Genomic DNA, 22,170 nt, shown 5'->3' on the forward strand with positions numbered 1-22,170 from the left:
CTGATTACTGATCACGACCATGGTCTTGAAGTTTCTTAGAACGAGTTGGGAAAGAATACATTTGAACGCACTTTAACATGTTGAGGGAGAAACGTGATTCACAGAAGCATATGGTCATGCAGCGCCTCCATTGTCGACAATGAAGAGTTGGGGAGGAGAGTGATTAAAAGAGGTTCAGTTCACATGTAGTACCACCAACCACGATGTACACAAAGTAAGTCATTGAGTAGTTTTTGGAAAGGGTGGTACTGTTTCTTTCAAACACTGTGTTTTATTAATATAAAGTGTGAAAGAGTTTCTCCCCCTTTTGGAAAATCTATGGGAAAGGTAAGACCTCTTCGGCTAGCAGGAGAAATGAATAATGAAACATTATTCTCATTTTTTTTTTTAATTTGCTGGCGTCTCTTTTATTGACTAACTTTTCTTCAAAACGTTAAAACCCAGGTCTGAATCGTCTGATCGGTTCCCTGTACCACTTCTGCCGCCTTCTTTTTTTTCTTCCTCCTTTCTTCTTCTCCCCCTCTCTACGGCTTCAGCGGAAAGGGTATTAAGAAACACGTGTTACAAGTTGAGTGGTGGTACATGATGTGGGACAGGAAATTTGAGACACAGGATGCGCGTTCATGTACAAGCCTTGTTTTATAGTTGAGAAACAGTAACAACTACCTGTAACTAACTCCAATAAACTAGGAGATAAATACACAAGTGGACGACTTGTAGTTTAACCGAGAAGATAGATGCAATATTAAATATGACATGTCATATAGCAGCATGAACTCAGATAAGCTTGTATACCACATATCATGCATTATCAAGTTTTTCTCTGTTGATCAGTCCTGATCTGTAGAATATAATGTCAGCATTCTAAGCTTAAACATGCTCTAAGTTTCTTGCTATGCAGGTCACTCTAAGTTGAGAATTGGAATCGGATAACTATCCTTCTGGTAATCTTTTGATAAACGCATTTGTAAGTTACTATTTTGGGTAGAAAGGCCCATGTAACGAAAATAAGTGCTGCAAGTGGTTGCCTTCTAAGATATGAGAAATTACCCTAGGCTGTGGCTCAACGAAATGAGTCCAATAGGTGTACATCACAAACTGATATGAACTTGTTTTATAAGCACCAAATTGTCCCTAAGCTGTGCTGCACACACAAAAGTTGCATGCTCTGTTAGAAAGACCTGGTTTTAGCTTCAGACTAATCTAGAAAACCCCCAAGATCTGAATGAATGGGCTATAAATCAATTCATATCCAGTCCCAGCAACCAAAAATCCAATAGGCAAGCCAACAAAAGTGGAGAAAAATCTACGATAGGAAAAATGAATATTTTATTCATGTTCAACCCATTCACAAAATGAGAACTATATATCGACAAAATTAACAAGGCATTCTAATTACCCTGACCACGCAAACGTTTTAATAACCACTTTTTTCTTAACCTCTCATTCAACTTCATGAACATCATTGCCCTCCTCTCATCAAAGGAAAGATATTCACATGCCTCAATAATAAGATCGTCATCAAAGCCAGGTATTGTTTGTACCATTTCAAACAGTTCATCCAAGCACACGGTCTTATTATTTTCCGTCAATGCATCGGCTATTCTACCAATATCTGCAGCCATGGCACTCATCATTTTTAACATAACATCACTTGAACGTCTCCTCTTCAACAGCCGTTTGGAATGAGATGATGAAGAAGGCCTAGCCCTTGTCTGCTGAGATGAACCTTGCATGCCATCACTAGTATCTTCATGTGACATTTCTTCATTAGCAAACATCTGTACCGGGGTTTCAACGTGCTCTTCATCGTTGAAAGTAGAATTGCCTTCAAGTCTAAGTGTGGAACCAGCTTCAAACCAATGTCCATCTGGTGCCTCATTGCCAACTATTATTCGCAAGTCATCATAATTTTCAATAGACCTGGCTCGCAATTGCCTTGCATCCGGATACCTCTGAAATTTGTACACATTAATTAAGTAATGCATGACAAAATACGAATCTGAAAAGATAAAGAATGTCTTAACGCAACTGGAGAAAATCATTCTCTAAAGGTGCACTCAGCACTCCATAATCACAGTAAGGTTTCAGTTTTTCTTTTACTTAAAAATAAATTAAATAAATAAATAAATAAAAAATCAGAAAAAGGAAAAAGGGAGAAACAGAATTTTTGGAATTTAAAAACAACTGGCAGTATAGGCTCATCCAACAACACTCAAGTCTGATCATTTACAAAGATGAGTTTACATCCAAACATTTTTACTGGTGGAGTCCAAGAGACTGAAAAGTGAACTTATCATCATATTTAGGAGTTGCACATTGAACTGCAATGGTGGAACTACATAAATGATAGAAAAAATTGTATCTGAAACACTGAATTTTTGAAGGAACAAAAAATGTACCTTGATGTATTCATTCCAATCAGAGTCAGTTGCGACAACCATCTTATATCTGTCATCCCACTCAAACCCACCATGGGAGAGGAGTTCCTTAACAAGTCCATACTGTTTCTTCCATGTCTTCAACCGGTTTCTTATGTTTTCCTTTGTCAAGTCCAACCCAAACTTCTCATTGAGAACCGTAAGAGCAGCCATATAAGCTACAGGCTTAAAATTTTTATCAAGCTTATTTCCCAACATCACTTGCTGGACTAGCAACTGTGTTAAGCATCGATCCATCTCATCTGTCCAAGATATGTACTTTACTTTATCTTTTGCATTGTCAACCTCATTATAGTACTTTTCCTCAGCAACTACTGCTTCATTCTCAGCAATTAAATCCAAATTATTCTCAGCTATATTTACTGAGCTTTCAGGTGGATCATTGCAACCAATAATAACACACAACTCCTCATAGTTGTTGATGACTCGTCCTTGAACAGTCCTAGCATCAGGGTTTATCTGTAAAAAAACAGTTAAAAATCAAAATCATCCCCCTGTACACATTATGATGAAAAGATCCACATGCAACTTTGTATATGAAATGCTTCTTTTCAATAAGATTTATTAAAAAGGTGCAATAAAGGGTGCAGCCCTAACTTTCTATATGAAGTATTATTATAATAAATTTGTCAAGCATGTTAGGTACCTTGATATATTCATTCCAAGCTGAGTCGTTTGCAATTACCATCTTCCGTCTCTCATCCCATTCAAAGTCCCTCTGATCCAGGAGTTCTTGCAAAATATCATACTGTTTCTTCCATGTTTTGAGACGGTTCCTAACATGATCCTTTGTCAAGTCAAGATGAAATCGTTCCTTTATAGCCAATACAGCCGCTTCATATGCGGCAGGTTTGAATTTATTATCTAATCTATTTTTATTTCCAAGTATCACTTGCTCAACAAGAACTTTGCCAAGGCAGCGATCCATTTCAAATGTCCACCTCACGTTCTTCCCTAGATCTTTTACCTTTCCACCGCATCGAACAGGGGAGACGTCAATAACATCAACAGGCTCTGCAGCCTCATGAGAATCACCAAAGATAATGAACAACTGATCATAGTTTTGAATAAATCGATTGCGGAAAATCCTGGCATCAGGGTGAGTCTGTAGAGTACATAGAAGACTTAGCAATATGACATGGTCATAGTTAAGCATTACTACAACAGGAGGAAGGACCCAATTTGAATACCAACATAATACATAATTTACATTCATTTTGAGAAAACAGACATAATTTTTTATCACTAAATTTACATCTGAAAAAGAGAGTTACCAATTTAGCATAATAAAAATCAACTTCAAACTTGGATTTCAAGAACTAGAGGCTTTTATATGTCCTGTCAATTGGGTATGTTTCTGAATTGACTAAATGGTTTTTGTCATTGTCTGATTGGTTTATCTCCTTCCCATTTTGTAATAGGATATCATAGTGGCACAATGGCAATTTTATTCTACAGGCAATCAAATTATATGACCTCCTAGATAAACTCTGATTAAATCAACACATTCTGTAATGGATGTCAACTAGGTTATGACAGATGACTGTTTCAGATATAAGATATTACCTTTTCTTTTTTGTTCTTTGGGCTGTTCAGATGATAGGATATTTTTAATAGAGTTTTGGATTAATGATGCTCTTTCTTTTGTTGGTGGTAATTACACACGCACTATTGGGTCTTTGAACCCACGACGTTATCCTACACCTTGCTCTTACAACAGAGATACCATCTGAAACAGTCATCTGTTCAGATAATAGAATATTTTCAGGGACTTTCAGATTGATGATACACTTTTATTTTTGGTAATTATACACGCACAGGTACGTCTTTAACCCACAACCTTATCTTGCATCTTGCTCTTACATGGGAAGGAGGTACTGTATAAGCTAGAGCTTTATGGCATTAATGGTACACAAATTAGAAATTGAGTTGCAAGGAAATAGGCTTATACACTTTATTGGTAGTTAGAATGATTTGTACGATAACTTTGAACTTAGAATGTGATAGGATAATTCAAATTTATTTTTTCTCATCGTTGCTTCACATCCTTTATTTCTCTTGATCTTCAAAAAGAAACTAAATGCAAGCCAAATTTTCTGTGTGTGTGTGTGTGTGTTTCCCGCGGGGGGGGGGGGGGGGAGAGGGGTGGTGGTGTTGGCGTTTAGAATTCAGTTTAGTACTACAACATTTTCAATTGCTAATTTTGATCCCCAAAAGTTTGGATTAAAATAAAATGGTTAGGGTTCTGTCCAATGACACATTAATGATTTAATATTAATCCAAACTTTAAGGGGTCAAAATGTGGCAAATTGAAAATGGTGTAGTACTATGTGATATGATCAAACCAAAGGGGTAATTTGTAAATGAAAATTTGACCACAAAATAAAAAATATATATATTAATTTGGAAGAAACCCTAATGATTTCATTTTATTCCAAACTTTAGGGGGTCAAATTAGTAGTTGAAAGTTTGTGAACTAAATTGTTATAGGACCAACAAGGGGTAAATTGTAATTTTCCCTTTTTTTGGGATTAAAAATGAAGTATTTCCCACTTGAATGAGTTCCTTGACATTGTGTCTAACACACTACCAGAGAATTGCTTTATGATCTGTGAGGCTCGTGGTGAAATTGCCAAGCATTTGGAAATTTCTGCTGAAAGAGCTTTAAGGGGGGTCCTTCAAACTGAAAATAACTTTAAGGCAAAAGCTGAAATTTGGAGCTTTTAGAAAAGGTTCTACAATTCACTATTTTTCATTATTTATAAATTCATAATTTTATAATATTATTCACTGTAATTTGCCAAACATTCAAAACGCTAAAGAGCTTTTCAGTTAAAACTATATCGCAAAAGCTCTATTTCCTACAGCTAAGTGAGCTCATATTATGCATGTTTCTCCCTTTCACCATAGTGCTTCATATGTTATCAGCTTTCTTTTCATTCTTTTTGGTTTTTGCCTTTAAGAAGAGCAAACAATTTGAAACAGTTCATTTGCTACACACAATTATTTGCTACATTATAATTATTATTTAAAAGATATTACATACGCAAATAAGTGTTACCAAAAAATGAGATTTGAAAATTTCAATGAATGAATTCTTAAAAGGTCCCACAAATATCACACCTAAAAGTGTTTGTTCAAAATGAGACATACCTTGACATAGTCATCCCATACTGAATCACTTGCAATGATCATCTTCTGCATTGCATCCCATTTGAAACCACTATGAGAAAGGAGTTCCTTCAAGATCAAATACTGCTTCCTCCAAGTTCTCAGGCGATTTCTAATGTGTTCTTTTGTCAAATCAGGCCCAAATCTTTCATTTAAAGCCAAAACAGCAGCATCGTATGCTTCCCGCTGTAGAATTTTATCTATTTTATGCCCCTTATTCACTTGTTCCACAAGAATCTTACCAAGGCAACGATCCATTTCTTCTGTCCACCTTAAGTTTTTTGTATGCCTGTCATCACTCTGAATCTCAGACACAATGCCTGCGTCCACACCCTCCCTACCGACTGTCAAGTCCTCATTAATTTCAGTATCACTATCAGAAACACTTTCCATTGCTTGATCATTGCCAATAATAATACACAATTCATCATAATTTTCAATGAACTTTGCACGGAATTGCTTGGCATCAGGATGTGCCTGCAGGTAAAATAAGACTATGAAATAATTACAATCAATTAGAATTTAGTATTACCCTGATCAAGTGCATAATTATAGCATCATAGTGCATGAATCCTCACCTTGCTGTAGTCATTCCAGACAGAATTATCTGCAATAACCATCTTTCGTGTCTCATCCCACTTAAATCCTTTATGAGCAAGGAGCTCCTTTAAGATCCCAAATTGCTTCCTCCATGTTTTTAGCCGATTTCTAATATGTTCTTTTGTCAAATCAAGGCCAAAATTTTCATTTAAGGCTGTAAGTGCTGCTCTGTATGCTGCAGGCTTCAAAGTGCTGTCTATCTTGTTTCCCTTTTTCACTTCCTCAACAAGAATCTCAGTAAGGCAACGGTCCATCTCACTCGTCCATGCCATGTATTTTACCTTGTCCTTAGCATTGTAACTACGAGTCTCGTATACTTTATGATACATTCCTTGTTCCTGAAAATTTTCAACCATATAGTAAAAACCATGTTGACATGCTCTGTTTATTACATTTAAAAGACAAACAATCCTAGGCTGCCAATAAATTCATTCTCATTGATTCTGATTGAACATTGCCTAACATCATATGGCAGGAACACCAACATGTCACACCAGTGGAAGAACGGGCCACTGAAAGGAATTATATGCAATGCATTTTTTTTCCTATTTGCTACATTTTCTGGTTTGAGGGGGATAGTCAAAGGCAAAAGGTGACCTTAAGGCACCAAGGGCTTGCAAAAAGGCACTAGCCCGATTAAAGCAAGGAGCCAAATTCTAAATATAGTTATATACATGTAGAACTTAATCATATGTATCTAATATAATGAAATGTTATAATCAAGTGTTTCTGACATGTTGGCACAACAAAATTAGTTCTATTAATTGATTTCAAAATAGGCTTAAGCCACTTAACACGGTTTAGGCTCTACTAATTAATTGAAACAATAAGTTTTAGAACAAGCTTTATAAATTAATTAAAGGTTTTACAACAACCATCTGTAAATTAACAGTCTAACAATATGTTTTACCATAAACTTAAAAATAAATTAAAATTAAAACACACACACAATCTAAGCTGGCGCTCTTTCCTTGCTTGCCTAGGCTCTAAAGGCAAGTGCCTCGGTAAAGGCACCTTTACCGAGGCACTTGCCTTGCCTAAGTGCCTAGGAGATCGCTCGGCTCATCTTTGACTTCCATGAGGGAAATAGACCTACCATGGTACAGACCAAAAGTAATCTTTCACTGGAAGCATTTCTAGTCAGCACAACACAACTAGAGATATTTCCCAACCTCCTCAACATCCCTTCTCTTTAATTTCTAGTAATTAAAATCTCAGCTAAAAAACAAGACACAACTCTTACCTTGAATCAACATATATTTCAGTCAACAATATAAAAACGAATTAAAACTAAAAAAAAATCATGAAGAATATGAGACAAGAAATGATAAATTATGCCTCCATAGGAATTAAAAGTTACCATCTCTAATGTTAACTAGTATTATGCAGGTGCAATGCACGCTTAACGAAGAATTATATGTAATTTAAAGAAAATATATCAATGATATAATTAAGATTGAATGATAAAATAGATAGTAAGAACCAAATATTATAATAGATTATAAAATACTCAAAAAAATAAATAATGAAACTCCATTTAAATTTCTTGAAACTTTTGATAATTGAGTTTTAGACTTTAGTTGGAGTAGTTTTTTAATTTTTCTGAAACCTTGGTAATGAAGTTTCACTTAAAGTAAACTATGCTAATAATGTTAAAAGTACTTATAATGAGTCGCATGACACAACTTGTAGTACTTACATTAAGCCACATGGCGTGAGCATGACGTATAAGATACAACTCACTTACAGGTGCACAATTGACCCTCTGAGTTATTAATGAAATCTTTGTTTATTGGGGAGGACATGCCATTTGGTCAAAAAACTATTGGCATGTATTATGAGACTAAACATTACAGCAAAAGGAGACAATAAGCTCAAAATTAAAGAGATGAAATTCAACTCTCAGATTCATGATGTTGAGCCTATTTAGGCTCAGGTAGAGCTAAATCGTTTTGTTCAAGATATATCATTGATACTTACTAAATAGAGCCTCTTTTAACGACCTAGCTATCTCAAAACCCTTAAACATAAAACTCCATTCAAGAATCCTTCAAGAACTTATCGAGAACCCTATACATCAAATTGGCATCAGAACCCTCTATAATTTCAGTCCTACGTCACTATATACAAATGAACATCTCCTCAAACACGCTTTAAACCACTAGCTAAGAATTTCCTTTCCTCCTCAAAGTGAACACCTTCCGAGAAGCTCTTTATATTTGTGTAAGAAACCATAGGTAGCCAGGTTCCATATCATCAACACAACATAATAAAATTACAAATGTACAAGCCCCCCAAAAAAGAGAAACCTCAATCCAACTCCAAGACTAAAGTGCTCAACAATCTCAATATAATTCCTATGTTCCGGCTTCACTGTTTGCTATTGCATACAATGTAATTGCTCGCAGCAACAACAGATTAGTTAGGGTCAGTCACATGTATTCTTTTCTGCAACCACACAATATGTACATTGTTCTTTACCTATTAAATTCAAACTATTTGAATTTATAAATTCATTAACATACACTTAAAAACAAATATAAAAAATATATATAATTAAAAATAAAAATAAAAAGAACTTCGTTGTCATGCCTAACAAGCAAACATATACAGTTCAAATTAAAAAAATGTAGTAAATAAGTGATATAATGAAGAATTATAAGCTCGTGTTTTTAGTAAACTTTTATAATCACCATTTAGGAAAAGCCACAATGATATAACAAACAAACGGTCCAAACTCGAAACCCTATATATTGTTAAGCTCATTGTAAATAATTTATATATAGAGAGAGATTCACGCAGAGCCTGAAGGCTTAGCAAACCAGTTTTTAGGGAATGATCGCTTAACAAACCGAAAAAAAATAATAAAAATAACGTAACGAATCAATAGAAGTGGAAATTCGAAAACGGAGATTGGAGAAGAAAATGGAGAATAGTGATTTACCTGAGAATGCGATGGAGAAAAAGGACGGAACAGTAGTAAGACTTCTCCGCCTCCGTTCTCTTCTTTGTTTCACAGTTTACCTTCTCATGCCAAAACTCCTATTCCTAAATATCCTATGCTATGTAAAATTTTTTTTTTATGGTTTTTTTTTTAAAAAATTTATTTTTGGGTGTTCTTTTATTACCCTTTTTTTTTTTTTTTTTTTTTTTGAGAATGATCTTTTATTACATCTTGTGCACTTGCGATTCACGTGCGTGTATAATACAAAGTAATGGTTTTATGGCACCGATACGATGCAGACACGTGCCTAGAATTATACGCGTGGCACAATATTATCGAGCATAATAGTGGAATTTGAGTTGGGGACGGTGGCGGCGATGGTGGTGGATCCACACGCAACCATAAAGGGTGAAGGTTTTTTTTTTTTTTTTAATTTTTTTTATTACTAGGATAGTGACTAAGATTTGATTCAATAAATAATAACACATTGCACAATATTATTGGGTAAGAAGACCACTAGATAACATTGATGTTACTATGTTGAGTGAATAATTTCTTTCCCATGTTAGACACTTAATCTCACATGATTAAATGGATTAACTCCCATTAGAGTCTTTAGCAATTAGGGCCATTAGGCTATTGTTTACTAAATAACATTGATGTTACTATGTTGACTGAATAATTTATTTCCCGTGTTAGACACTTAATCCCACATGATTAAATGGATTAACTTCCATTAGTGTCTTTAGCGATTAGGGCCATTAGGCTATTGTTTAATTAAGGAATTCATTAGAGTGGATTCATATCCTATCATATAATTATTGCATCAAATAAAGGCACATTCAAGAAAACTTTATTTCAATGGATTCCAATTATCCCCCATTGTAACTATCAAATTGTTAAAAAACAAAACAAAAACAAAACAAAACAAATAAAGTCTCTTTTCTCTCGAAGAAGAGATATAGAAGCATAAGAGGAAACTTTTTTTTTTTTTTTTTATATTCAATTATGAAATTAAATAGCAAATCAAATTAAAAATGGAAAGTCAATCACACAGTGAAATCAAATCAAATCATATATGTAAAATATCCAAATAGTGAAAGCAAATCAAATCAAGTAAGATGTGATTATTTATCTAAAATAGAAATTATACTTTAACATAATCTAAATGTATGTATATAAAGCTCCATTTTGGAAACTTGAATCTTGGTTCTTGTTTCCCCTACCTCATAAGAACTTATGAAGTAACAATCGCACCATGCCACCTTTGATGTGATGGTCACTTCACACAAAGTTAACAATGAATCTAGGAAATTAATACATCATAGTAGGATAGCAAACAAATCCCCTAAAACCATAAAAAGTTGTCCTTTTGTGCATCATGGAAGAAGGGTGCATATGCATGTTTTAGGTGTGTATTCGAATGCTGTGATAACTACAATCTTACACGGTATATCTAAAGTCAAAGATTAAACTATTGATGTGTCCCCACAAAAATTAAAATTAACATCAACTTAAAAATAAATAAAAACAAACAAATAACCCTTCAAATAGCACATATATGAGTCAAAACATAAAATCAATCACAATCTATGCACAATAATGCATTTGATGATTTGATTTGATCATAAGAATACTTAACCATCGTTCCATGTACATGAGATGCATGTCAAGTTAAAATATCAAAATGCAAATCTTATATGATATGTCTACATGGTGCACGAGATTATTTCATGGGTGACTCCAAAAGATAATGATTTTTCATGTTTCATTACTCATTTATTCGCATGCCTGTACTTTAACCTTTTGATAAAATATTCACTATTTCATGTGAGGAATGCACATGAATACTCTCATTAATATTTGACCTAAATGCGCATGGCAGGCATTACTTTCAGAATTATAAGAAAAAGACTGTATCAAGTATCAACTATCAAATATGCCGTTCCCTTCCCAAGTTCTCATTTTATTGGTTGAATTCAAGACATGTCTTTTGATAATTGATAGATCAAAAGTTGTTTTTCTTTTATAGAGAGAGAGAGAGAATCTAATATGAATTATAAAAGAAAAAGCACTAATAGCTTCTTTCTTTCTTTTTTAAAAGAAAGAAATAAAACATTAATATCACTAAAGTTCATTGGTGGATCATAGTATGAGCTTGGATTCCTCATCATAAGCGCTTGGATTCGAGTCTCACCCATAGGTGGGGCGTGCATGTTTAAATCGAGAGTTTAAAACACTCTCGTGTTTGGCTCATGGGTGGAATGCCCACACAACATTGTAAGAGATGCCATCTCTTTCCTTCAACATTTTTTTTTAATTAAAAAAAAAAAAGAATAAAGCATTAGTTAATTCAACGTACGAAATGAATATTTGTTACATCGGAATTGTCAAAAGCTAATACAAAAGCAAGTTCCGAAAGTGGAATAAAATGGGTTACAAAAGATTCAGCTTGATATCCTCTTTTCTCCAGATTGTCATTGACAATTGCTACTCTAAACTTGTGCACTCTACTGTAGTCATGAAAGGCTTTGATCCATCACAATATCCCGAGTCAATTTGTTACAAGTATTAGTAATAGTGTTTACCACTTCTCTAAACTTGTGCTCTACATTCTTTTCTTTTCTTTTTCCTTGAAGTTTGAAGAATTTAGGAGATAAACATTGGAACTAAATCAATAACAAGGATACGAATTTTTAAAAAATTATAATATGATACGACAGATAGGATATTGTTACGACATGTGTATGACATGAAGACGATACTAGTACGGCACACCAAATGAAGTGTTCGTGCATCCTAGATGTTACTACAACAAAAGACCACTTGCAAATTCATTAAAAATAAAAAATAAAATTCTGAAAGTGTTCTAAAATATATACTTGTATACTTTGAAAATGTATAGTTTTAAAAAACTGTTCATTAAAACTAAAAAGCAAAAAACTAGTCAATAAGCAAGTCCCAAACAGACCCAACTAATTAGCCAATAATAGATGTCTGATACAAATATAATATATAATTCATAAAATAGTGTCTCTGGGTTTAGTTTCTAATCCTAGGATCCGATAGAGGAACCCTGTCTCCAGACCACGCAGAAAGCATACTTGTTAAGCAAAATTAAATGGCAGTCACATGTTCAGATCTATAAATACGATATAACTATGAGATTTTTCCATGATCAGTGTCTCACAGCATGTGAGCAAGACCTATTGCAACATGTTTTTGGGACAGAAAGTGTTCATTAGAGTATAATTTGGGACCACATATATGATACATATTAGCATATGAGGATGAGATCTTGATTGATATGATGGACCAAAAAAATGACTGTTCTAGTCTACAGGGGCAAGCAGGGTTTTAGTGTGAAAAAAAATTAAAAAGAAGAGATTTTTTATTTTTTATTTTATTTTTGACAATATAGTAGTTGATAGTTATTAAACTCAATTAGCAAAGCATGCCTGTATTGTATGAAAAAAACATTATGATATTCTTTTTGATGGACACATTGAAAAACATTATGAAATGTTACTAGTGAAGCTTTCCTTTTACCAATTATCCACAAAGAGGTGGGGGTTAAAGCCAAAAGCATTTTTTGTTATTAAAGAGCGAGTGGAGAGAAAAATACAAAGATGGAAGGAAAAATTGTTATCTCAAGTTGGGAGGGATATTTTATTGAAAGTCATAGCTCAGTTCATCCCTACAATTGCGATGAGTTGTTTCCTCTTGTCAAATGGGTTTTTTATTTATTATTTATTTTAAAACTAATTTGAATACTATGATGCAAAAAATTTGGTGGGAACAATGTGACTTTGAGCGTAAAATGCATTGGTTAAGTTGGAAGAAGTTATGCATGGAATAGAAAATTGGAGTGATGTGTATATGTGATTTGCATCTCCTTAACCTTGCTCTCTTTGCAAAGTATGGCTCAAAATCGCTAACTTACTAGGGTCTTTGTTGTTTTGGGTTCTCGAATCAAAGTAATTCCCCAACAAATTCCTAAATGCAAAATTGCCGCTAATGCTTCATATGTGTGGAGCATCGAGACAATGAAGGTCCTATAATGTGGATTTAGATGCAAGGTGAAAAATGGAAGACAAATCTATATTTTTTTGGTGCGGGGGGGGGTGAGAATAGATCTAGATGGACTACCTAATCCCAACAATTCTAAAGTAATTTTTCCACAAAACTATCTCTCTCAAAATGTTTTGGTCTGTGACTTGATAGACACAATGGAATGGAAAGAAGATTTGATTGAAGGATAGAATTTGCCTATGTGCGTCATATCGGTGCTAGAGGCATGTTATAAGATAAAGGTTCAATTTTTACCATACAAAAAAAGTAAACACCATAGATCTCTCTCTCTCAAAATGTTTTGGTCTGTGACTTGATAGACACAATGGAATGGAAAGAAGATTTGATTGAAGGATAGAATTTGCCTATGTGCGTCATATCGGTGCTAGAGGCATGTTATAAGATAAAGGTTCAATTTTTACCATACAAAAAAAGTAAACACCATAGATCTCTCTCTCTCTGCCATATATAAATAAATAAATATATATATATATATATATTAATTATAAACAAAAATGGATAAGGGGTGAGGGCGATTTGATTTGGCGTCTTTTATTTGAGCGTAACTATAATAATACCTTATCTGCTAAGCCCAAACCTGCAAGAACAAGAGATCCAAATAAGTCATAACAATACACCCAATCTTATCAAAAACATTAGTGAACATGAGCCAAGAGCATGAAATTATTTTCCAATCACTTTTTTTTTTTTTTTATCTGCCATATGTAGACATAGGCAGATACATATTAATAAGCTGGGGACACAATTAAGTTGCCCAAAATCTAAGCTAAAGAAAAATGAAAGTCACGGATAGAATAAAGTAGAAGATAGTCTTAATTGAACTTTTAGGTACTAGTGCAGTGTGGTGAGAGAGATGAGATAGACTTATAAGAGTGGTTGGCCGCTCACATGGGCACATCGATTTCTCAGCTCCAAACCCCAAATGCTACTGTTGCCCCAGCAAACCTCTTTCCACCTTTTCTGTCCTTTTTTTATTTATTTCTATTTCTTTGGACACACCAAACCCAACAAAATAAAAAATATCTCTTCTTTGATTTTTTTCTTCTTGAATTACCAATCAATAAGAGGAAGACACTCTCACATTCATGTAATCCTAATATTTAGTGTAACAAAATTACTAGATTGCCCTGATGTCTAATAAAGTTTTTCTTCATTGAAATTACCAGTATGCCCCTTCAAAGTGACAATGGGGTCCCAAGGAATTTGCAAATGACCTTTCGGTTTAGTGTACTGTTTGGTACCTCCACCTTGGTAATGGCTTTTGGGGCTGTTATTTGGTGTCAAAAGTGAAAAAAGAGGTTAGCATTATTGGACTATTATGAGAGTAAAATTGAACTGCTTTTTAAGTTGGGGGGACATGAATAACTTGTTTATTATTTGCTGATAATCAGTCTTGTTTTCTATTGTTGAAAAAGGATTGAGGATGTGAAGTCCATTCAAAGAATATTAAGAGTATGAAGACGCATTAGGCCAAAAAAAACAAAAAAAAAAAGATAAGATCTCCTCGCTCTTCCATATAAAAATGCGACATGTGGTTAAAAAAGATACTAATAGCACCCTAGAAGTTCAAAATTTCAAATAATATGACAAGTATTTAGGGGCTATCATTGTTGATAGAATTTTTTTTTTAAAATTAATTTTTTAAAACCAAATATTCTTCAAACTAAAGGAAAGGGTATAGAAGAAAATACCAGGATGAAATGAAAAATTATTGACCTTACAAGTGATACTTGATTTATACAATGAACTGCTTTAAGCTTTTTAATACTTTGTGTGAAAAGCTAAACTCAAAGTCAATGGTAATTAAATTACTGTGTGGGTAGAAAATTAATGAGAATGAGTTAATTATATTAAATGGAAAAATTATGTGAAACTAAATCAAATGGGGCATGGGTTTTCGAAAACAAAAGCCTTCAACTAAGTTTTGTTAGCTAAGCAAGGATGATAACCAATGTTCAATAGAATCAATCAATCAATACCCATTCATTATTCCATAAAGTTTTTAAGGTAAAGTATTTCCCGTTTATTAATTTTAGGAAGGCCGTTTTTAAGGTAAAGTATTTCCCGTTTATTAATTTTAGGAAAGGCCCCTCTAAGTAAAGTCACAATGTCTTCTGTGTGGAAAAGCATTTTGAGAGTAAAAAAAAAAAAAAAAAGAATCAACAAAAAACTTGATGAAGAGTGAGAAATGGCAATAATGTATGAATACTAAATTAATTACTATTATTGGTGTAAAAAGTCTTTTAGTTCACAAATCCTAATGTTTCCAACATAGATATACAAAGTTCAAATGCTCCTCCCCATTATTATAAGTTATAACTATTGAATCATCACAAAACTAATATCATTTGTGATTCATTACATGTAAGTTACAACGCATCTTTTTTCTAATGTTTGAAAAAAGAAAATGAAACTAACTAATGTCAACACACGCAACCCATCTATCTTATGACAAGTCAAATATCATTTTCAACTTATTTCTCAAGAAAATCATCAAACTTCTAAGAAATTCTTGATCTTTTAAAAAATTTAATATTTTATACTACAAAAACATTAACACTTTATACAATCTTTTTATTTTTATATATTCCCAAATGACAAAAAAAAAAAAAAAAATGGATACAAGATAGAAATTAAATGACTAAATTTTGAATAGCATATGATTATACTAGTAGCACCTACATTGTAATTAATTCATCTTTCTCTTTTGTCTAACAAGATTTAGTGCCTTTTACTTATTTTTCAAAATCTAGAAAATGGGCTATTTGAGAGAGTTGCACCTAAAAGAAAGAAAAAAAGAAATGCACAAGACTTAGGTTTAATACTCATGTGTAATAAATTTGATAAGATGCTAAGTGCTAATACACAACAAGTATTGAACACATATTAGCATCCTATTAAGTCCAATGCATACTACATATGAACACTCAACCTAAGTTGTGTAAATTTTAAGGGACCGGTTAATACCTGCACTTAAGGCATATGTTAGTAAACTGTAAAACTCAAGTTTTAAACCGCATAATCACTTACTAGCCTCATCACATACGCTCCGCACCTGTGATGAGTTTTTTTTTTTTTTTTGTAGTTTAATGTCATAATTTTTTTAATTTTGTTTATTGTTAGTGAGGTTATACGGGAATGAATTTTTAAGAAGCTAAAATTTAGGATTTTGAAAAAAATAAATTGCTGGGTTTAGCATGCCAATTTTCAGGGAAAAAAAAATGTATCAAACGTGTGTGAAGTATATTTAAACAGAGGTTTATACTAATTTTTAGAAAAAAAAAGTTTCTCAGGTAATTTTTTGTTTTTGAATTTTATTGAATTACAATTTTAATTCTATTTTTTTTTAGGAATAAAGATTATTTAATTAAATTAAAAGTATTTTAAACATTTTTTGAAGTTATAACTAACTTTCTAAATTTTCTTAATATCTCTTAATTAATATACAAAGATAGGAATAATGCTGAGGACACACCATTACCAATCATAACTTGCCATGTGGTGAGTTGTGATATAAAATTGTGCTAACATTAGTGTCTCCAACATTACTGATAGAGAAAGAGATAGATATAGTTTCTCTTAAAAAAAAAAAAAATCAATCGGGACAAATATAATGCGCAAGCCATGCTACAGGCCTACAACACAAACGTTTCAACCGTTTGATCATAGCCAACGCCAAGGACAATCTAGTCAATAACCACAAGGTCATTTTCGTCTACAACATATTATTTTAAAAAATATGAAAAAGACAAATAGAGACCCCTCATTTTTTCTGAACGAACAACTCAATCCACACCGTCCAATCTAATCCATCAACGGCATCTAACGGCCCAGCAACGCAAAAACGCGAGGGAAATAACGCTGTCCGTCCGATCTTCAAATCCTCACCCTTTCGCTTCCTTATATATAATTCCACATTTCCAAAGCTCGCTTTCTCACACTCAATCACACACACACTCTCTCTCTCTCTCTCTCACACCCTCCGATCGAGTCAAGCTCCGCCGCCGGTAGCCGGAGCCTCATCAGAATCCTCACATTTCTCACTTGCGATCTCCGTATCTCCGCTTTTTGGTAAGTTTCTCGGCTATACATTTCTTCTCTGCTTGGTTGCTCAGAAGCCTTAGGAGAGTGAAGGAAAAGACAGTAGAATACTAGCGCATTTTTTTGAATCAATGCTTTGTAATGTGTTTTGTTATCTTTATTTTGCTTTCCTTCATTTTCTCGGCAATCAAACGGCCTCGATCTACTAGCCTTTTTGCTTAATCCTCGAATTTTATGTTTCTCTGTTTGTTTTTTTGGTATTTAATTTCGATTTGAACTTCTTTGAAGTTTTTTTTTTTTTACTTAAAATCTATTTGGCTCCTGAGAAAAATGGTGGAAAATTAGAGCAATTGAGAGATTTTAAGAATTTGAGACTATTATTTTATTTACCTGCATTTTCTCATCAACCAAACAGAGCACTAGGTTTTTCACAGACATTGCTACTTGATTTTGTGCTTGTGTTATTGAGAATTGAGAGTTTTTTAATTTTTTTTTAAAGGTTTTGAGACTATTATCTTATTTACCCTCATTTTCTCATCAACCAAACAGTGCATTAGGTTTTTCACTAAATATTACTGACATTGCTACTTGATGTTTTTCTACTCGGTTTCTACAGAGAGAAAATGAGAGAAATCCTTCACATTCAGGGTGGACAATGTGGAAACCAGATCGGATCAAAGTTCTGGGAAGTGGTTTGCGACGAGCACGGCATCGACCCTACCGGCCGTTACACTGGGAACTCTGAACTGCAATTGGAGCGCGTCAATGTGTATTACAATGAGGCCTCTTGTGGGCGCTACGTACCACGTGCCGTGCTCATGGATCTCGAGCCAGGTACCATGGACAGTGTGAGGACTGGTCCCTATGGTCAGATCTTCAGGCCTGATAACTTCGTTTTCGGGCAGTCTGGTGCTGGAAACAACTGGGCCAAAGGGCATTACACTGAGGGAGCGGAGCTCATTGACTCGGTTCTTGATGTTGTGAGAAAGGAAGCTGAGAATTGTGACTGTCTTCAGGGTATAATTTCTTCTTGTTTTTTTATTGATTTTTCTTTGTGTTCTTTTATGTTTTATTTTTTTTGTTGTTAATGGTTTAGGAATTCATGGAGTTGGGATTTGGATATTGATATTATACTACTTTTGCCTATTGAACTCTGGGAATTATAATTTATTGGATATTGAATCAATTCAATTAACTTAGTTTTGGACAGCAAAGGTTGTCTAGATTCTATTTTGTTTCCTTGAGATCTTTGTTAGCAGTCTTATGCCTTTGTGTATTTTTATTGTAAGTCATAAGATTTCTTGAATGAACAGTGAATAATAGATCTTTTTACATGAACCATTTATCATAGTTTTATTTTTATCTAAGTTATACTGCTTTTCTTTCTTGATGGAATAACATTTTAATATTTTAGGAATTTAAGAAAGAGCACTTTTATCTTATTTTTATAGCTTATATTAAATCTTCTCTGCCGACACAACTATAAAGAAAGTAAAATGATGTATAGTATGTCATTGTAATGAAACTGATTTATATATGGGTTTTTCTTGCTTCAGGCTTCCAAGTATGCCACTCTCTTGGTGGGGGTACCGGTTCTGGGATGGGTACTTTGCTTATTTCGAAGATCAGGGAAGAGTACCCTGACAGGATGATGCTTACTTTCTCTGTGTTCCCATCGCCAAAGGTCTCAGATACAGTTGTTGAGCCCTACAATGCCACCCTTTCTGTTCATCAGCTTGTTGAGAATGCAGATGAGTGCATGGTGTTGGATAATGAGGCCTTGTATGATATTTGTTTCAGGACTCTGAAGTTAACTACCCCAAGCTGTAAGTTGATTATTTTCAACTGCAACAAAGTAGAAGCTAGGATTTCAATTCAGTTTTCTATAAAGGCTTTCTACTGGCCTTATTTCAAAGATATTAGTATAATGCTGTTTCTTATGCTAGGTTGTCTTGACTGTCACATGTGAACTAGTTGAATTTTAACAAGTATCATGCTTATATAGGACCATGTTGAACAAGTTAAATATTTTGTCTACAATTGTTCATTTATTTTTTTGGAATTATTTTGTAATCTATTTTCGATTGCATATGCTTATAATTACTGCCTCTCTCCATCTGGCTGCCCAAAATATTTGTTCAGTTTAAAAAATTAATGGTCATTATTTATTGACTTCTCAGTATGCCCTTATCCTTTAGTATCTTGATTCTAAAGAAAAAAAGCCCCTATCCTTTATTTTAGTCAATTTAATTTTTTTTTTTTAAGTTTATAAGGGCATTTTTTAAAACCTACACATTTTTCTTAGAGAGACACTACAAATGATGTTCCCTTAAAATATTTGATTTTCTAAACGGGACTAACAAAGTATATGAATATGTATTTTAACAAAAGTGGAAAAGTTAGAATACTAGTAAGAATCCCTGAGATGTTAGTTTTTTGTTTGTAAAACATTTTAACCTTATTGTACTGGTTCTCAGTGTGGAGAAACCAACCTTTTTCTTCAATTTTGGATATACTTGATTTATGTAATTTTTGTATTTGATATTTACACCCCTCTATACTCCCTGTGTACTTGGGTGATATCAATAAATCTTTATTATTTATCCCAAAAAAAAAAACATTTTAACATGATCTGAATTCAATGTGCTGCTACAGGGTTACTGTGTCATTTTGTTTGCACTTGAAGGCTTGAAGCCCATGTGCCTGGGGGTGGGGGGGCTCACACTATGTTTGGTTTGGTTGTGTTCTTAGCGTTGTCTATTATTGTGGTTAGTAGTGGACAGCTGTTTTCCTGATGAATTTCTTTATCATTCATTGATTTCACCTTCTTGGTAGGTCAGTGCATTAAGTATGTTGTGGGGTCAGATGTTCGCCCACCTTATAGGGATTATAATGAAATATGCTTGATAGCAACTGTTAGGTCCAGTTGATGCCTGAAATGAAGCCATCCCAATTAATTTAGTATGATGGCATGTGTTGAGTTTGACTTCTGAGCTGGGTGATTTTGAATGTGGGGGCCTTATTGGATCTTGCATGATATTTGGGCATGTATTTATGGGGAAAAATACATTTATTTGGTAAGATGCCACTGTCTAATGCCTTTCGTCAGTGTCTTATTGTGTTTGGGTGGTGTGTTACTACTGCATGATAACCTGCTTTTGTTTGGCAACTGCATTTTAGAACTTAATTCCTATATGTAATGTGATGAATGTAACGTATCAAATATTAATGCAACAACTTGTTTATGATTCTTGATTTGGAAAATCTCAATAATTTTAAGTTGGCCTTTGCCATAACTTTCACTGATGCGGGATCCGCCATATAATGGGCCTTTTTAATTAATTATTTATCTATTTTATTTATGAAATTTTCTTGTGACCTTTTGGTTGGTCATGATTCCTTTGATGGAGTTTTAAACTCCCCCCATAAGAGTATTATCCTCAAAACTATTTGATAATATTGATAAAAGATTTGTGAAGGGAATGTTTTGTGATATTTTTATATAGTGTGAAAAGGGTTCATATTTTCAAAAGTGCTATCCTTATCTGCCAAGGTATCTGCTGATCAACTCTGATTTATTTCCTCTGGCAGTTGGTGATCTGAACCATCTGATCTCTGCAACCATGAGTGGTGTTACTTGCTGCCTCAGGTTCCCTGGCCAGCTTAACTCTGACCTCCGGAAACTTGCAGTGAATCTCATTCCGTTCCCCCGTCTGCACTTCTTTATGGTTGGATTTGCTCCTCTTACCTCACGTGGTTCTCAACAGTACCGTGCTCTAACTGTCCCAGAGCTTACCCAGCAAATGTGGGATTCAAAGAACATGATGTGCGCTGCAGACCCACGCCACGGTCGCTACCTCACAGCTTCAGCCATGTTCAGGGGCAAGATGAGTACTAAAGAAGTCGATGAACAGATGATCAATGTGCAGAATAAGAATTCTTCTTACTTTGTTGAGTGGATCCCGAACAATGTGAAATCAAGTGTCTGTGATATTCCTCCCAGGGGCCTCTCTATGGCATCGACCTTTATTGGGAACTCAACCTCCATCCAGGAGATGTTTAGGCGGGTGAGCGAGCAGTTCACAGCTATGTTCAGGAGAAAGGCTTTCTTGCACTGGTACACTGGGGAAGGCATGGATGAAATGGAGTTCACCGAGGCAGAAAGCAACATGAATGATCTGGTATCCGAGTACCAGCAGTACCAAGATGCCACAGCAGATGAGGAACTTGACTATGAGGATGAGGAGGATGCTGAGCAGGAGGAGATGTAAGGTGTGCAAGAGAGCAACGACATGGGCCTAAAAATATCTACAAGCAATTAATCATTAGATAATTTTCTTGTGTTTTTTTCTATGGATGAAGTGGGAACTCTTAGGAGAGTTGGGAAAATGCCTATTTTTCCTTGTTTAAAATCGTGAAATATTTGTAGTTGGGGAGTTAGAAAGTTGTGTATGTTTTGAATTCTAACTTTGCTTCTATCCATTTCTATCATGAAGTTTAGCATTATATCCTATATCTGAAGCTTTTCTGTGCCTCACGCATGGTAGGTGCTACTCGATCATGAGCTCTTTTTCTTCAATTTTGTTTCTTGTTTTGTAGCAGGCCAAACTTTTGAGGTGTGTGCATGGAATGTAGGCCAAAACTCAAAGTTGGGCTATTAGGGATAAAACAAGTTTCTAGGAGAGCTCGACATTCTTTTGAGTGCTTGTCAAAGCTTAATTTTAATGTAGACATGCCAAATTAAGGGGTTTATTTTTTTTTTTTGTTGGGAAAATAATATTATTTAATTAATAATTATTAAAAATAGTTTTCTATAAGAATTATTTTGGAGAATAGCCTTTACGTAAAAGGTTAGAGTCAATTAGAAGGAAACTATTGGGA

General features: G+C 34.1%; 2 protein-coding genes across 2 annotated transcripts; one reads left to right on the forward strand and one right to left on the reverse strand.

The window, feature by feature from the left end:
- Nucleotides 1–1,301: 1,301 nt before the first annotated feature.
- LOC115981123 lies at nucleotides 1,302–9,306 on the reverse strand. The gene is made up of 6 exons (XM_031103308.1): nucleotides 9,157–9,306; nucleotides 6,191–6,550; nucleotides 5,595–6,089; nucleotides 3,088–3,546; nucleotides 2,403–2,900; nucleotides 1,302–1,955 (listed from the first exon to the last, which is right to left on the reverse strand). Exons 2-6 carry the CDS (start codon nucleotides 6,539–6,541, stop codon nucleotides 1,392–1,394), a joined length of 2,367 nt encoding a protein of 788 aa, XP_030959168.1. The 5' UTR covers nucleotides 6,542–6,550; nucleotides 9,157–9,306; the 3' UTR covers nucleotides 1,302–1,391.
- Nucleotides 9,307–17,179: 7,873 nt separating this feature from the next.
- Nucleotides 17,180–21,823, forward strand: LOC115981131 (tubulin beta-5 chain). Its single transcript, XM_031103315.1, has 4 exons — nucleotides 17,180–17,319; nucleotides 17,906–18,306; nucleotides 18,846–19,115; nucleotides 20,881–21,823. Exons 2-4 carry the CDS (start codon nucleotides 17,913–17,915, stop codon nucleotides 21,558–21,560), a joined length of 1,344 nt encoding a protein of 447 aa, XP_030959175.1. The 5' UTR covers nucleotides 17,180–17,319; nucleotides 17,906–17,912; the 3' UTR covers nucleotides 21,561–21,823.
- Nucleotides 21,824–22,170: the final 347 nt, after the last annotated feature.

This window comes from Quercus lobata, chromosome 1 (assembly GCF_001633185.2).
Source record: "Quercus lobata isolate SW786 chromosome 1, ValleyOak3.0 Primary Assembly, whole genome shotgun sequence".
Lineage (NCBI taxonomy): Eukaryota > Viridiplantae > Streptophyta > Magnoliopsida > Fagales > Fagaceae > Quercus > Quercus lobata.

Bases quoted from the DNA above. Each gene is read 5' to 3' on its own strand.
- LOC115981123 (XM_031103308.1), bottom strand. From the start codon at position 6,541: ATGTATCATAAAGTATACGAGACTCGTAGTTACAATGCTAAGGACAAG. The intron at 6,090-6,190 runs GTGAGGATTCAT...TTTTACCTGCAG, and splicing joins TCTGGAATGACTACAGCAAG to GCACATCCTGATGCCAAGCA. The intron at 1,956-2,402 runs GTACATTTTTTG...TACAAATTTCAG, and splicing joins ATTGGAATGAATACATCAAG to AGGTATCCGGATGCAAGGCA.
- LOC115981131 (XM_031103315.1), top strand. From the start codon at position 17,913: ATGAGAGAAATCCTTCACATTCAGGGTGGACAATGTGGAAACCAGATC. The intron at 18,307-18,845 runs GTATAATTTCTT...TTCTTGCTTCAG, and splicing joins GAATTGTGACTGTCTTCAGG to GCTTCCAAGTATGCCACTCT. The intron at 19,116-20,880 runs GTAAGTTGATTA...TTCCTCTGGCAG, and splicing joins GAAGTTAACTACCCCAAGCT to TTGGTGATCTGAACCATCTG.